Source organism: Sebastes fasciatus, chromosome 2, assembly GCF_043250625.1.
Source record: "Sebastes fasciatus isolate fSebFas1 chromosome 2, fSebFas1.pri, whole genome shotgun sequence".
Taxonomy (NCBI): domain Eukaryota; kingdom Metazoa; phylum Chordata; class Actinopteri; order Perciformes; family Sebastidae; genus Sebastes; species Sebastes fasciatus.
In genome coordinates, this window is record NC_133796.1 from 23,326,324 (window position 1) to 23,340,495 (window position 14,172).

The 14,172-nt window shown below is 42.4% G+C and overlaps 1 protein-coding gene across 3 annotated transcripts in view; it reads left to right on the plus strand.

Annotated features, from left to right (window-relative positions):
- LOC141755240 (protein diaphanous homolog 3-like) overlaps positions 1–14,172 on the plus strand; it is a 196,502-nt gene that overhangs the window by 135,579 nt on the left and 46,751 nt on the right. For 2 of the 3 annotated variants that reach the window (XM_074614644.1, XM_074614645.1), the window contains 2 exons: positions 5,442–5,537; positions 6,167–6,229. In XM_074614644.1, the coding sequence (XP_074470745.1) occupies positions 5,442–5,537; positions 6,167–6,229 (159 nt within the window). The remainder of the gene's footprint in view (positions 1–5,441; positions 5,538–6,166; positions 6,230–14,172) is intronic. The other variant, XM_074614646.1, reaches the window with a different exon arrangement.

Sequence of the window (14,172 nt, forward strand, 5' to 3'; positions counted from 1 at the left end):
CATTACTAACTTTTGAAACAGACCGACGCTATCTGCTTCTGTACATATTTAAAACAGATCACACACTCGAACATGTTCTCAGATGAGGGGCTTTTGATTTCATTCGAGAGCAGGACTGGACATTTTACACATTTTCTTGTCAATCTTGACAAATGACAATCAAAACCATCTTCATGTAGACTTTTTGATCATGTTGACTTAAAGTGAATACTCGTCACATCTGAATCATATATTCTATTCAGAGCAGGTATATAAGTTGTATAAGTTTTAGTAATAAACAGAGTTTAATTGTATATTCAGTCACAATCTGTGATGCTTAAAAAAACTATTATTTATTTATACATCTTATGAGATGTCATCACTTTACTATAGATTAAGGGTCAGCATATAGGGGGCTTGTGGACCAGCCCTCCACCAAAAACATTTGTCCCCCCCAAATTATATTTTAAATTTTCCCTTTCCTGGACGACATGCAAAACTTTTGGGTATGGTTAAGATGCTACTGTAGACGTACATTTCAACCCAAATACAATTCACCATGTAATACCGCCATGTGAACAGCAAACCAACGCTGTGTCTAACCCTATTTAATAGGTCATACTATAGACCGCGCTTGGTGCCCCCAATGAACAATATAAAATAAAAAGGAATAGATAAAGGGCCCTTGGCCAAACCTAATTACCTAAATGTGTTCTACTATCATTATCATAGTTGGTATTATTATATCCATTTACATACATATATAGTTGTATCAACACCTCTATGACACTGTCAACAAAAGCTTGATTAAGGGAGTATTTATTGCAGAGTGTCTGTATCTGATTGCATTAGCAAATACACTTAAAAGTCAGTGTATTTGATTGCAATATAATCATATTTGGGAGGCTGCACATTTGCACACTGGGACTCTCTTCTCTTAAAGGAAGCCAGCCTGTCTGGGTCACCGTCTGCATGGTTGGCCATTATTGAAGCCGGCCCCATGCAGCTCAACCTTATGGCAATATACCGTATGCTATAAAACGTACTCATTCTGCCCTTGTTTCCAGTCTGCATGGGGATGTGTTCTCTGTTCACCAACATTTGCAAAACATGTGATTGCCATACTCGTGTAATTTGTACTTGTGCCCAATTTCACAAAAATAGAGCTCCATGTGTTGATGTAGGAGGTGATGACCTTTGGCCCAGTAGGGGGTCTGGTATCATCACAGAGTCCTAGTCGAAGTCATAGCATTCGATTTTTTTTTTTCTCCGATGTGTATTATTGTTCCACAGGGAATTGTCAGACAAAATTGAAGGAGTGAGAAAAACACACACAACCTTAATCAGAGCAATGTCCTCCTTGCCTTCACTAAATCAGTGGTGGGACCCTGCAGTCACACCATGGCTGATGGTGCAGCTTGGCCTCTATGAAGCTCATGAAGTTTTCTAGCACATCATACACTAATGAATCAGTCTTACACCGGGGCCACACAGCGCGCATCATGCTCGCGTGACGGCAGCGTCATGTCGTGGCCGCGTCATGCCCACCTAGGGTGTTCACACTAGACGCGAGTTACCCACGTCTCGGGAGCGTCCCGGAGCTACCTGACAGCTGTGTTTTTGCTGTTGCTGACAGCCCTTTCTTTCTACATAGAGTTTGCCTTTTAATGGCCATTTAACTTCATAATAAATGTGATTTATATTTATTTAAGACAAAAAAGGGTAAGAACTGTGTGGTAATTTGTAAATATTATTAAAAACAAGCAAATAAATTCATACATAAATATTAATATATAGCCCATATAAATCCCTCTTTTCTGTCAGTGAAGAGGGATTTATATATATACAATGAGGAGGGATTTCTATGGGCTATATATATATATATAAATCCCTCTTCATTTACAGTGAAGAGGGATTTCTGTGGGCTATATATTAATACAAAAAAATAAATAAATACATTAGTAGTAAGAGCAATCCCTCTTCACTTTGACTGGCACAGTTTTAAACAACATTTCCAGGGGGTTTCGGGTTCCTGTTCTACAGCATTCCAGGTTGCGGCTTTTATCGAAAACGACTTAATTTACATCTGGGGCGGGACAGCAATTTACATTATAAATGCTGATGTTCCGACATCTCAGGCAACTTGGAGCTTTTCACCACCTTGTTGCTGAACTGCGCCTTGATGGAGAAAAACATCTGAAGTATTTCAGAATGATAAATATAAGTAAAGTGTTTTTTTTATTATTATTATAAAACAAAGCAAAATAAACAGTTTCGTTATTTGTTAACCTTTAGAAAACGAAAATTATTATTAAATATCTTTAAAAAGAATTAAATAACACCTCTAAAAGAAAGAACAATAAAGTTACGTGGTGTTTGTTGAGAGAGAGAGAGAGAGAGAGAGAGAGAGAGAGAGAGAGAGAGAGAGAGAGAGAGAGAGAGAGAGAGAGAGAGAGAGAGAGAGAGAGAGAGAGAGAGAGAGAGAGAGAGAGAGAGAGAGAGAGAGAGAGAGAGAGAGAGAGAGAGAGAGAGAGAGAGAGAGAGAGAGAGCATTGGAAAAATACTGCCAACTATCACCTGATGTTCTTATAACCTATTAACCCAGTCTATTATATGTATAGCATATGTAGGGTTTCTGCTATGACTACTACAGTGTTTACATAATTAAAAGCCTGTACTATATTAACTTGATGGAAACCTGCAAGCAGACAACTGCTTTATTTAGAGTATTTCAGAATAAAAGCATTGTGTTAATGAATGAATGATTCTGTGCACTAAAAACGCTAGAGGACTTTTATTTTGAAATCTAGATAGGAAGTGTAAAATATTGATGGTCAGTGACATATTCTACAGATGTCTAGACATGGAAACTGTAGTAATCTTGCTCATATACTGTCAATAGATCACCTTCACTGTCTGTTGCTGCTGGGAGACGCAGCCGAGAGGTAAGCGGCAAGCGTGAAAAATAGGCGAGCCTTCTATTCTATAAAATAGACGCGCGTCTGACGCGCGTCTGACGTGCGTCTCATGCGGGCAGTGTGTCCACTCTAACCTGTTAACATGGACGCCGAAATAAAAAACAACACGCGACGTTGCCGTCACGCGAGCATGATGCGCGCTGTGTGGCCCGGGCTTTATGCATGCTTAATACAGCACACAGTGGTTTAATAACATATAACATATCTATTTTGATATTTCAGTTTTACTAAATGTGGAGACACAATTTGTGATCTTAGATTACATGTCACAATGACAGGATCCTTTGTTAAGTAAAGCAGCACTAGACATATAGCTCAGTTGGTGACAGGAAACTAGAAATCCAGAGCGGAGCTCTCAATTTCGTTTCTGTGGGGAAAGTCAGGGCCTGGGGATGAAGGAAATTCACTTTGGAGGTACCAGATATTAACAAGAGTGCACATAGTGTCAGCAAGTGTCAGAATATTGCTGATATTGTAAAGTTTGAGTTTCATCTGCTTCTCTTTTACAGGTGTTGGTTCAATTAAATTTCAGTTATTCTTTACAATACAAAAAATAACAATAATAATGCAGTAAATGTATCTGTGATTTAATCATTGGTCAGTGGTTAAAGAAAGAACCATTAGAAGGGAAGACAGTCAGACCAGACCAGCTTTGGTGCACAGGAGAGGTTATGTCTTTTTGCTGCAATGTGGTTGCAAAGATCAGACTTGCACAACTGTGTGGGATGGCTGCACTTGCCAAAAGTACTTACATTCAAATGTGTCTCCTAAAGTTAGTACTTTTTTACATTTTTTGATTTTGTTAAAGAAACACAAGGTTTGTGTTAACATCACGTTGCAGATTTTTTTCACACATTTCACATTTTTTTTTTTTTTTTTTTAAAGGAACTGTATGCAACATGTCAGGGGATCTATTGGCAGAAATGGAATATAATATTCATGACTATATTTTCTTTAGTGTATAATCACCGGAAACTAAGAATCATTGTGTTTTTGTTAGCTTTGAATGAGCCCTTCATATCTTCCAAGGGAGCTTGTCCTCTTCACGGAGTCCGCCATGTTGTTCCGCCGTGTTTCTACACAGCCCAGAATGGACAAACTAAACACTGGCTCTAGGGAGAGCATTTCACATTTTTACGTTACCTGAAGTTCACCGTAGTTCTCTGTTACGCTTGTGAAACTGCAGTAACGTGAACCGCAGAGTGCAAAACCGTGGTACTGCCAGCCACTGTCTGACCTCCGTTGCTCCTAAAGTAGTGTTATTAGGGTAAGGATGGCCTCTGAGTGAGGCGAACGGCGTCACCACGGTTTTGCACTCAATGGCTCACGTTACCGAAGTCTTAAGGGAGGAGTGAGTTGAGGGGTACTCAGTTGGTTGCAATCTGCAACCACACCACTAGATGTCGCCACATCCTACACATTGTACCTTTAACATCTTATATTACAGAACTTCTTTTTTTTTTTATCAAACTAGTATCAAGGACACTAACTATAGAATGAGATTGATGGACAGCATGCAAATGTAAACCAGCTGTCGAATGTACTAAAACCACCACTGTTGTTGCATCGTAGCGTGTGGCTTTTCATGCCAATGTGTGAGTCGTGTAAATGTACAGTTCAGAGGCAAACAGCCCTTCACATCTGCAAGACTTCAGATATTATTGGCAACACAGAAACAGCGTTGCAAAGAAAACACCCACCCACACACATTCACATTTGCATGACAACCACAGCATCAACTTTTTATTGACAGTCTGTGTTCTCTGTCAGCATTCCCTTATACCTGCTATCTATTTTCCTCCCCATCCACTGGAGGCTGTTTTCACTGCAAATCACCAGCCAGGTCCATCATTATGCCTCCGGTGTCAGGGCCGGGTTTTCAGCTGTACCAGCACAGGGCATGATTTACATGTCATATCTTCAAAGCTTTCCCCTTTCTACAGTATATATATCTGCATTCTGGAGGTTCCCCTGCCGCTACAAAGCAAGGACTTGATGTTTTGAGCCAAGTGTATTCTAGGGTAAATACACCATGTTGCCAGGTTTGAGTATTCCATTCCAGCTTGACAGGGCGCTGTATGTCCCTGTATATGTGACTCCATTGCTACAGAAGTTAATACCTCTTGTGATTTTTTACTCTACTACAATGCAATGCATGCCTGCCTCGCTTAAGGATGCAAACACCAGGGTGCACATTTGCACAGCAGGTTGTCTACAAGAACCTGCCGACTCGTGCATTACTGGATTTGTTCGGAACTAGTCCCATAATATATTGAACACTTGACTTTGCGTGTTATATGTGCTTGTTCAAGGCTTTTTATATCACATGTGTTTATTTAATGTCATGACATTGTAAGTTTCAAATTGCTGCAATCAGTATGGCAAACCTCACCACTAGAAGAAAGTACACTTTATCTGAGTTTCTTTTTACCTCTCCTCTGTCTCCCAACACCCCCTCATTCTTTTTCTTCCTGGGTTTTTCAGAGAATGATGAGACAGGCGTGATGGATAGTTTGCTGGAAGCCCTACAGTCAGGAGCTGCATTCAGAGACCGCAGGAAGAGAGCGCCAAGACCCAGAGGTGAGTCTCATATTCTTTACCTACATTTATACACAAACAAAGATGCACACATAAAAGCCGGTACCGATATTGTCTGGGAAAACCACGGGCAATGTTCTGATTCCAGTCAGATGTTCAAAAATCACAATGAACTCAGGTCCTGACCTGCCAACCGGATGCACATTGTTCTTGTTTTGTTTTTAAAAGCTGAGCGAATTGAATGCATCCTTGTGTCTTTGCTCCACACACTCTGTCACTTGCAAAATACACTAGTTTGTTGTGTGTACACATGCTTGCTGGCAGCACAATGCCAGAGAATCCTCAGCCTGACAACATTACTACAACTCTCTGATGTTTGGATCTCAGTAAAAAGGCAGTAAACACACTGTTTTTTTTGGCAGTCTTAAATCCAAAATGAGGAATTTAAAAAAATGAACAAACACAGGTTGTGAATCCAAGATGGGATCTGTACATGTTTTGAATGGACAGTCAATCAAACTTTAGGGGCAATTGACAGTATTGCCCTTGAACACAGTATTTCTTGTTAATGAACTTCTCTTTACAGCCGTCCTTCAGCTTGTGAATGCCTCCACATGATCTTTTTGATCCCTGTTAGTACTGTAAGATATGTTGACATTATTTGTCCACAGATGACCAGCAGAAGACGATCAGCCCCAGCTCCTTCCGCCAGGTTCTCAGGCCTGTTAACCATGGTAAAGCAAATAATCGAAGCTAAAGCCTCAAGCATGCTCAGCTCTGTCTTTTATCTGCTCTTGGAAGTCGGTCTTAAACAACTCTTTCGCATGTGTTGCAAATTCCCCTCGACAGTTCAAATGTCTTGCTTTTGCGTGTGACCATTTCAGTTGTCCTTTTGCCTTTTTTGCGACCTTGTGTGTGCCTTCTAAAAGTGTGAAAGGCCATTTCTAATACAGTCTGAGGCAGCGCGATGTGCAGACTGCGAGAGAAGCAGGGTCGAGATTATTTGAAAGCAGTGTGTGGGCTGCTCTGGCGGCTCAGTTTGATAAGGCTCCTAAATTGTTCAGTAACTGCGGCATTTTAAGTTCAACTCTATGCTTTTGAATGCAGTTTCTTCTACATTTGTAAAACTGTATGTAAGGGAAGCTACAGACATCTATGCAGAACAGTATAAGTCAAGTGTCAAGATATAAACATTTTTTCATCTTGAATTTCTCACTGCTGATCTATGTACTGAACATCCTTGAAGAGCGGTGAGGCATATGCACCAAGATCAAACATACGTACATACTTAATGCTGTGGTACAAATTGGATGCAAACCACTTGTAGCTTAGAGCACTTCAAGTGTCATCATTTATAAACTCTGTGTTCGTATTTTAATGTAAGAAAAGGCAATGTGTGTGTAACTGTATGACTTCCTGGGAGTGAGAATTGGAAGGGATGCTAATTATACCAAATTAAATTGCCCTATGTTATCCATAGTTGTGAACAGATATTGTGCTTTAGCTGTTGCTAAAATAAACAACAGCTTCCTTTGTCAAAGGTTTTCTACAATCATTACTGAGGCACTTAAAAAATTACGCTGTAACCCTATTACCTCTTATTACTTGTAATTGGAATCCCAGTGGGCTGGGTACAGGCGCACATGAATAAAATTATTCACGCTCAGTCCACCCACATCATTGATGGCAATGATAAAGGGCCTTGCTCTGTTGTTCTGCTACGACTTATCTGAAATTAGATTGGAAAGGGACGAGGGGGAGGGAGATATACAGGGTGGGAGGAAAGAGACAGATAGAAGTGGCTGCAACATAAGAAATGGAGAGAAATGGTGTGAGGAAGAAAGATAGAGCCAGTTGGTAAGGGTGAAACTAAGGAATAATGTGAGGGGGGGGAGAAATTGGACGCTGTTTGTCTGTTTGTGTGAGAGAGAGAGAGAGAGAGAGAGAGAGAGAGAGAGAGTCGTAAAGTATAAGAGAGAACAAGCCAGAACTATGTTGTATTAACAGGGGATTATTGTAAAAGGGAATTCCAGTTCACGAAGGAGCTGCTGCTTTGTGTCCGTGTTGTGAAAAAGACCCCATGGTGCGTTGTACAGGTACGAAGGTCCTGGAAGGTTTGCTGGGCCAGCTGCCCCCTGCTGGCAGCTTCAAACATGGCCTTGTTGACTAATAAAGCTCAAGGCTTGAGCCTGTCACTGCAGGCATCATACTCACTGCCAGCCTCCCAGAGCAAACACAGCTAATTACTTTTCTCTGCCCAGCCCCAGCACCAGCTCAGCCCTCTCAGTGCCCATTCATCTTAATTTCCCCCTCTCTGCCATCTGCCTCCTAAATAACACTCCTCCTCATTTCCCTACCATCCCATATCCCCGCTGTCTTCTTCTATACTCTCATGGCCTGACAATGGCCCTCCCCAAACATAATTGCCTGTTATTGGTATGGAGTCTCTCAGCTTCTCCTGCCGCACCCCTTCTCTCCCATCTACTTCTCTCCTACAGAGATCCGGGCTTTAATTGCCCTGGGTTTAGTCACTGGAGTGAGTGAAACCCACAGGATGCTCTCTGTTTAGTTGGGAGGTGATGAAGTTTAGTCGGCGGCACAAGAACTTAAACAGCTGCTCTCACTTTCACACCATCCTACCACCTCCTTTTCCCACAGTTTTAAACACCCTTTAATAATTGATCTCAGGGGTGTTGCTGCACTCCAGTGGAGCAGCAAAGAGAATTAAAACAGAAAAATCTGTGCCAGAAGATACTGTAATTAGTAGTGATGGGCCGAGATTAGAGTGGTCAATCTGAACATGCATGGTGCCATTAATGATGCTGAATTAGAAATTCAGAGCGTTATTATAGCAGCAAATAACTATTTGCTATGTACAGATAAACCGGGGTAATGGCATCCTGAGCAGAGAATGAAGTCGCTTTCCTTCTGTGCTTTGTCTATGTAGCCGGTCTGGCCGCACATGCATGTTAGTGCATGTGAGTCCCAGTGTGTGTGCCCCTCAGCTAGATAATCGCCGCCTCTCTGCACTGCGCTCATACGCTGGTTACCGCCGATAACGTCGTCCTGACCCACAGAGTCGTTGCAGAAGTGTAACACCAACCCTCCGGTTCACTGTTCTACTGTTAGCCTTGTTAGCTGCTAGCCGCCGGCTCAGCGCCACGATGAGAGCCGAGATCATAGATATGCTCAACACATGGTCTTCCCAACTCGTCACATACTCACGATTTGTCAGTCCCCGTGGTGTCACTTTTTGGTCCCAGTAAACCCGTGCTTAATGTTGTTAATTAAACAAAAGTGCATACTTAGGTTTAGGCAACAAAACAACTTAGTTAAGTCTAGGAAAAAACAACATGGTTGGGCTTAAAGCTACAATGTTTGTAAAGTGAAAATGAGACGAACGTTGTGAACACGGGACACAAACGAACAGCTCATTGTAACGTGAAAGGGAAACTTAATACACGGAACATGAACAGCGGTCTCCTGGATAAAAGCCTTGTTTTTGCTTAACCCATCCACCTCCCCTCTCGCCTGCCCGTTTTTTTGCTCTTTAAACTACGTCACCACAGTCACGGAGCACTTTCTATGAGCGTTTACTGTTGCTGCGGATGGGTTTACATTGTAGCCATATAGGCGCTAAAGGGTGTCTTGTGCGTCGGTATCACACGCCGATGGGCGTGACATAGCGTCGGTAACTTACGAACTGGGAATGAGAACGGGCTGATATGCTCTGAATTTGGAATTTAGCACCTTTAAGCTTTCGGGAGACACAAATGCACCAGGGGTTTCTGCTGCGGCGCGTTGTTTGTTGTCTGCAGAAACAAATCAGATGGCCGATAGATTGTTTGCTCCCCATCGCAAGACTGTGATGAGACTGTGGAGTAGTTTGATTATGGCTATAGGGTTTCGTAGTCATGATGATTGTGATTGCCGCGCAATAGAAAATAGGTTTAAAAGATTCCTTGCAGTCTACTCCGCTGTCTGCTGCACAACAAGGGGCGCACATCGTCCCCTCCTTTTCTTTTCCTGCTCCTCTTCCTTCTTGCTCTCCTCCTGTTGTACTCTTTGGTTTCAGTAAGGGTCCTGGCCTGGGTTGCCAGCATTTTTCCCCCGCTTCCTCTGTCTCTCATCTCCTCTCCTCCTTTACCCTTAAATTGGCTCAGCACACTTTAACATGAGCCAGCAGCTAAGGTGTTTAGCTTGGTCTGCAGTCTCCCTCAGCACACATAGACACGTACACATAAAAGTACACAGACACAGACTTCAGGGGATGGAGGTAAGCAGGCTTTGTGGCGGCTGTGGCCTGGGTTAGGATAAGGCTGCAGGGCTCTGGGGCTCCTCGACACTCTAAATTGGATTGGGCTCCACAGAATGATGGATCGATGGTGGTTAGCCACACAGGTGTAAGAGACTTGAATCTGCAAATTGAATCTATAAAGCAGCCATGGCTTTTTAACTGTGTCCTTCTGAAAACATCTCTCCAGGCACCGTCTGGTCATTTCAGCCCTCTAAGCAAGCCGTCATCACAGCCTCACTGACTCCCAGGCTGGAGTGTGCATGTACGTGTTGAAGGGGAATCACATAACTACTCTTTTTTTTATCGTTGTGTTGGACAGAGAGCAAGAGAAATGTGTAAGACAGCCCGAGCCAGTGATGTGCATGCTATAATGCCCTTCTCATGGAGGGGTGATCCATTATGGAGAGAGTGTGGGGAGGACCAAGACCTGTGAAGAAGCAAATGTCTCTGTCTTTAGGAGCAATTACTTCAGATGTCTTTAGTGAAACCCGACCTAACAATTATCATGTGTGATAACGCTCTGAACTAGAGCTTGAAATTGATGTAAAGGTCACTTCACAAAGTTGGTGAACCCTGTTACCAAATGGAAACAGGAGATATTTGTCCTTACTTGCACTTGAAAGCATTAAGGATTTCAGCCTAAAGGCAAGCCTTTAGTTACTGGAGATGCGCTATGTATGTACTGTGTCAACTTTGTGACCCTTTTTGCTGAATTTATGTTTCTGTATCTAATGTTGGATGCTTGGTTTGTGTGGACTTTAAGTGGCTGGGGTATAGGTGTGAATGGTGGTAGGAGATGACTAATAGGCTTAATTTGAGACTCAACCCACAATGTCTTTCAGAGGTTGTGCTGCACAAAATCATTAGGACCAAACTGTGGAGGGTGTAAAGTTGAAATGAAAGTCACAAAAAGTAGATAAAAAAAGGAAGTTTGTTTCCTCCTATCTCTCTGTGTTCTGTGTGCTCACATGAGGAAAAACTAGCATTGAGAGTCACTCTAGCTTCCTGGGGCTGGATACTCTAGTGGAATCGGCTGTTAGATGCTTTCCTTTTTTGATTGTGATATGTGGATTTCCACTGCAGGCTAGCGTATCCTGCAGATTGCGTGTGTGCTTTCTCATTCCTCTTTCACTTTTCTGTCTCTTCATATCAATGTCAATTATGGTGGAAAGCCTCCCATCCTTCCAAAGTTCCTCAGTCTACTCTTTACTTTTTGACTTTGTTTTGTCTCCTCTTCATCTCCTCCCTTGCCTTGCTGCTTTCCCCCAGACATGACATAAGCAGAAAAAGAAGAGGCTATTAAATCATTCCAGTGAGCCCAAGACAAAAAGAAGAGCACAGACACTCTCCTCCCAAAGATCTATTTGAATTGATGCTACACGTCATTGTTTCAAAAACGTAACTGTAGAAGTTGCTGATTTATCTGCGTTATGTCACAATATATCATCCACACATCGCATACGGCGCGTGCGTTTTTCATTAAAGTGACAGATTATTGCCAAAGAGCTTCTGTTCCTGAACACCAAGTGCTCACTCTCCCACTTTCACACATGCATGCTCATGCATACATGCAAAGAAATTGTCAGCTTAAAAAAAGGCTGTGTTTTAATGGTGTGCAGGCGGAAGGTTAAAGGCCACTCCTCGGGTCGGGGCATTAGCTGTGTCTAAGACTTGGACAGGTGTACTGCTCTCTGTATTCATGTCCACAATCATCTGGCCACTCGGAGTCACAGCAGCCACACTTGATTGGTGGTTTAGATGTTGAACTGTTCTTGTAGACCTATCCAGATGGGAAAGTGTACCTTGACCTGCCTTTGTCTGTCCGTCTCAAGTGCTGCACTTAGCGTGTGCGTGCATGTTTGAGCCTGTGCACACATGCATTGAACAGATGGAGCAAGAGGGCACCTTAACAAAGTGGCTGGTGTAATTAGGTCCAGTTTGTAGAGTGAGACTTATAGAATAGTAATTGAGGGATGTAGAGAGCGATGAAGGAAATATTTTTTACCTTTTTATTCAAGATTTGCTGAGAATTTCTGTTCTTTGTAACTGACATGCATTGCATTGCATTCATTATCTGTATGGATTTGTTCATGTTGTACAAATGGTTTAACCTGAGCCAAGCCATACAACAAAGATACTGTAGTAATCATATCACATCCATACATGATCAACAGTAAACAGCTGTTAAATAATAATAATAATAATAGTAACTATATTTTGTTTTTATCACGCTGATATCGGATCAGTACTCGGTATCGGCTGATGCCACAAGTTCAGGTATTGGAACATCTCTATTAATTGTCCCAGATTCTTGTACCGGTCTGGCGATTGAACTAGCGACTTTCAGGCACAAGTCCTCTGCTCTAACCTTTAGCCTGGAAGCACTGCCTATCCTGGGATGACTAAGACCTTGTCTACACGTATACAGATATTTTTAAAAAAGGATATTTTCCCTTCCGTTAAAAAAAGAAAAAGAAATCTGTCCACATGACACATGACAAAATATCTGCGTCCACTCTCTAATGCAAAAATGACTCCAAAACCTTTGCTCGCCATAATATTTACATGATAAGGGTCAAGAAATGTTTTTTACCACCCTTCTCACTCCCTTTCCTTCGGCTTCATTACAGTCAGTTTGATAAAAGTTATTGTTCGTGGGGGGCTGGGATTCCTGGTTGAACTGCATGACTGTCATCACTCTGCTGTCATCAACTGTCTCTTTACATGCATAAATGACAAAAGGGAGGTCTATTCAGGTTTATGTCCGTAGCCCTTCTGAGGGCTCCAAACCTCGCCTTCAATCGCCCAAAAGCACATTCATTCACCATTTGGCCTCGACATGTTTAATGTGTTCCCTGCTTTGGCCTCCTGCCATTGTAACATTTTTCAAATGTAAAGTAATAATTAGTCCGAGCAGTAAAAAAGCCGGTAGTCCGTCATCTTTGTTATCGTTTCTGGCGCATGCTCATGACACAAAGGAGCAGTGGGCGTGCGCGAAATGAGGAGAGGATGTCATTGTTTCCCAAACACTCCATTACACGTCCACATAATGGAAAGTAACCAGTTTTTAAAAATCTGCACCTTAGAAGGCGTTTTCCAAAATATTCTTTTTTGTGACCCAAAACTTTGTTTGTGTGGATGAGAGGCTAGAACTTGGAGGAAAATATCTGTTTTGGTTATACAGTAGATTATGGTTTTCGATATCACTCAATGTGATTGTGCTGCTGTTTATTTGTTTAATTGCCTTGGAGGCGCGGACATAGATAATGAAAAATGGCTTTTAATGGCTCCCACTTGTGCTGTTATAGAAGTCCTGCCTCCTGATTGGGAGGCCTTTTTCAATGAAACGTGTTAAATTTGGATGCACACTCATATCGAGGTTGTGTTAAAACTAATAATGACTGTATTAGCCTATACTAAGAGGCCAAGCTTTACGCACCTCTAGCAAGTACAGCCTTATTCATAAAACTGTAATCTCTGTAATCCTTGCCCAGTCCAAAATATAAGAAGATGAGAAAGTGAAATGGTGTTGCTGTATATTCACTTGACTGGCTGGAGAGGTCAGTGTGATGGATGAGAGTAGACTGGACACACACACACACACGTGTATGCACAAACACACGCAGACGCCGAGCTCAACTGTGCCCACTCACTCCTAATAGAAAACCGATGATAACGAACACCTCTGCACTTTGCTCGATGTCGCTCCGCCGTACATCCCACGTTTTTTAGCCAAGTCCTAAGCCGATCAGGCTCCTCAGATATCCACTTTTAGCTGGATTATGAGGAAGCTGGGCTGTAATAAAGGCTGTGGCTCGTGAAATGGAAACTGGTGTTCAGCATGTTGAGCCAAGGACCCTAATCAGCCCATTCACACCAGCTCAGGCCCCAAACACTAGGTGAAGCCGCTAATGGAGGATTGCTATTCAGCCGGCTTCTGAGATCCTCCTCGTCTTTTCTTTTCACATGCATACTGAGTCGTCTTCCGCCTGCCTTGATACACACCTTATGTGCAGAGGCAGAAAAGCCAACAAAGTTTGGAAGATTCAACAGGGATTTAGTTTAGATACACATCTCAGTTTTTATAGCACCAATGTGTCATTCTTTCCTCTCTGTCTCGCCCTCTGTCTTTCTTTGTCTCTCCCTTTCTCCAGCCCCTTTTCTCATGAACCGGTTATGTACATTGATTGAGACGAGGCTCTTACATAGTACTCTAGTTAATAATGCAGTGAGAAATGAAGTCATTCTCACCATGGCTTTGTGCTAATTCAATTTTACAGCAGCCTTATCGCCCAGCCACACACATTTCTGGTCCTCCCACATTTACCAGCGCCAGCAGCCATATCACGTAGCCGTCAGGGAGAGAAAGAGCTAGGGAGA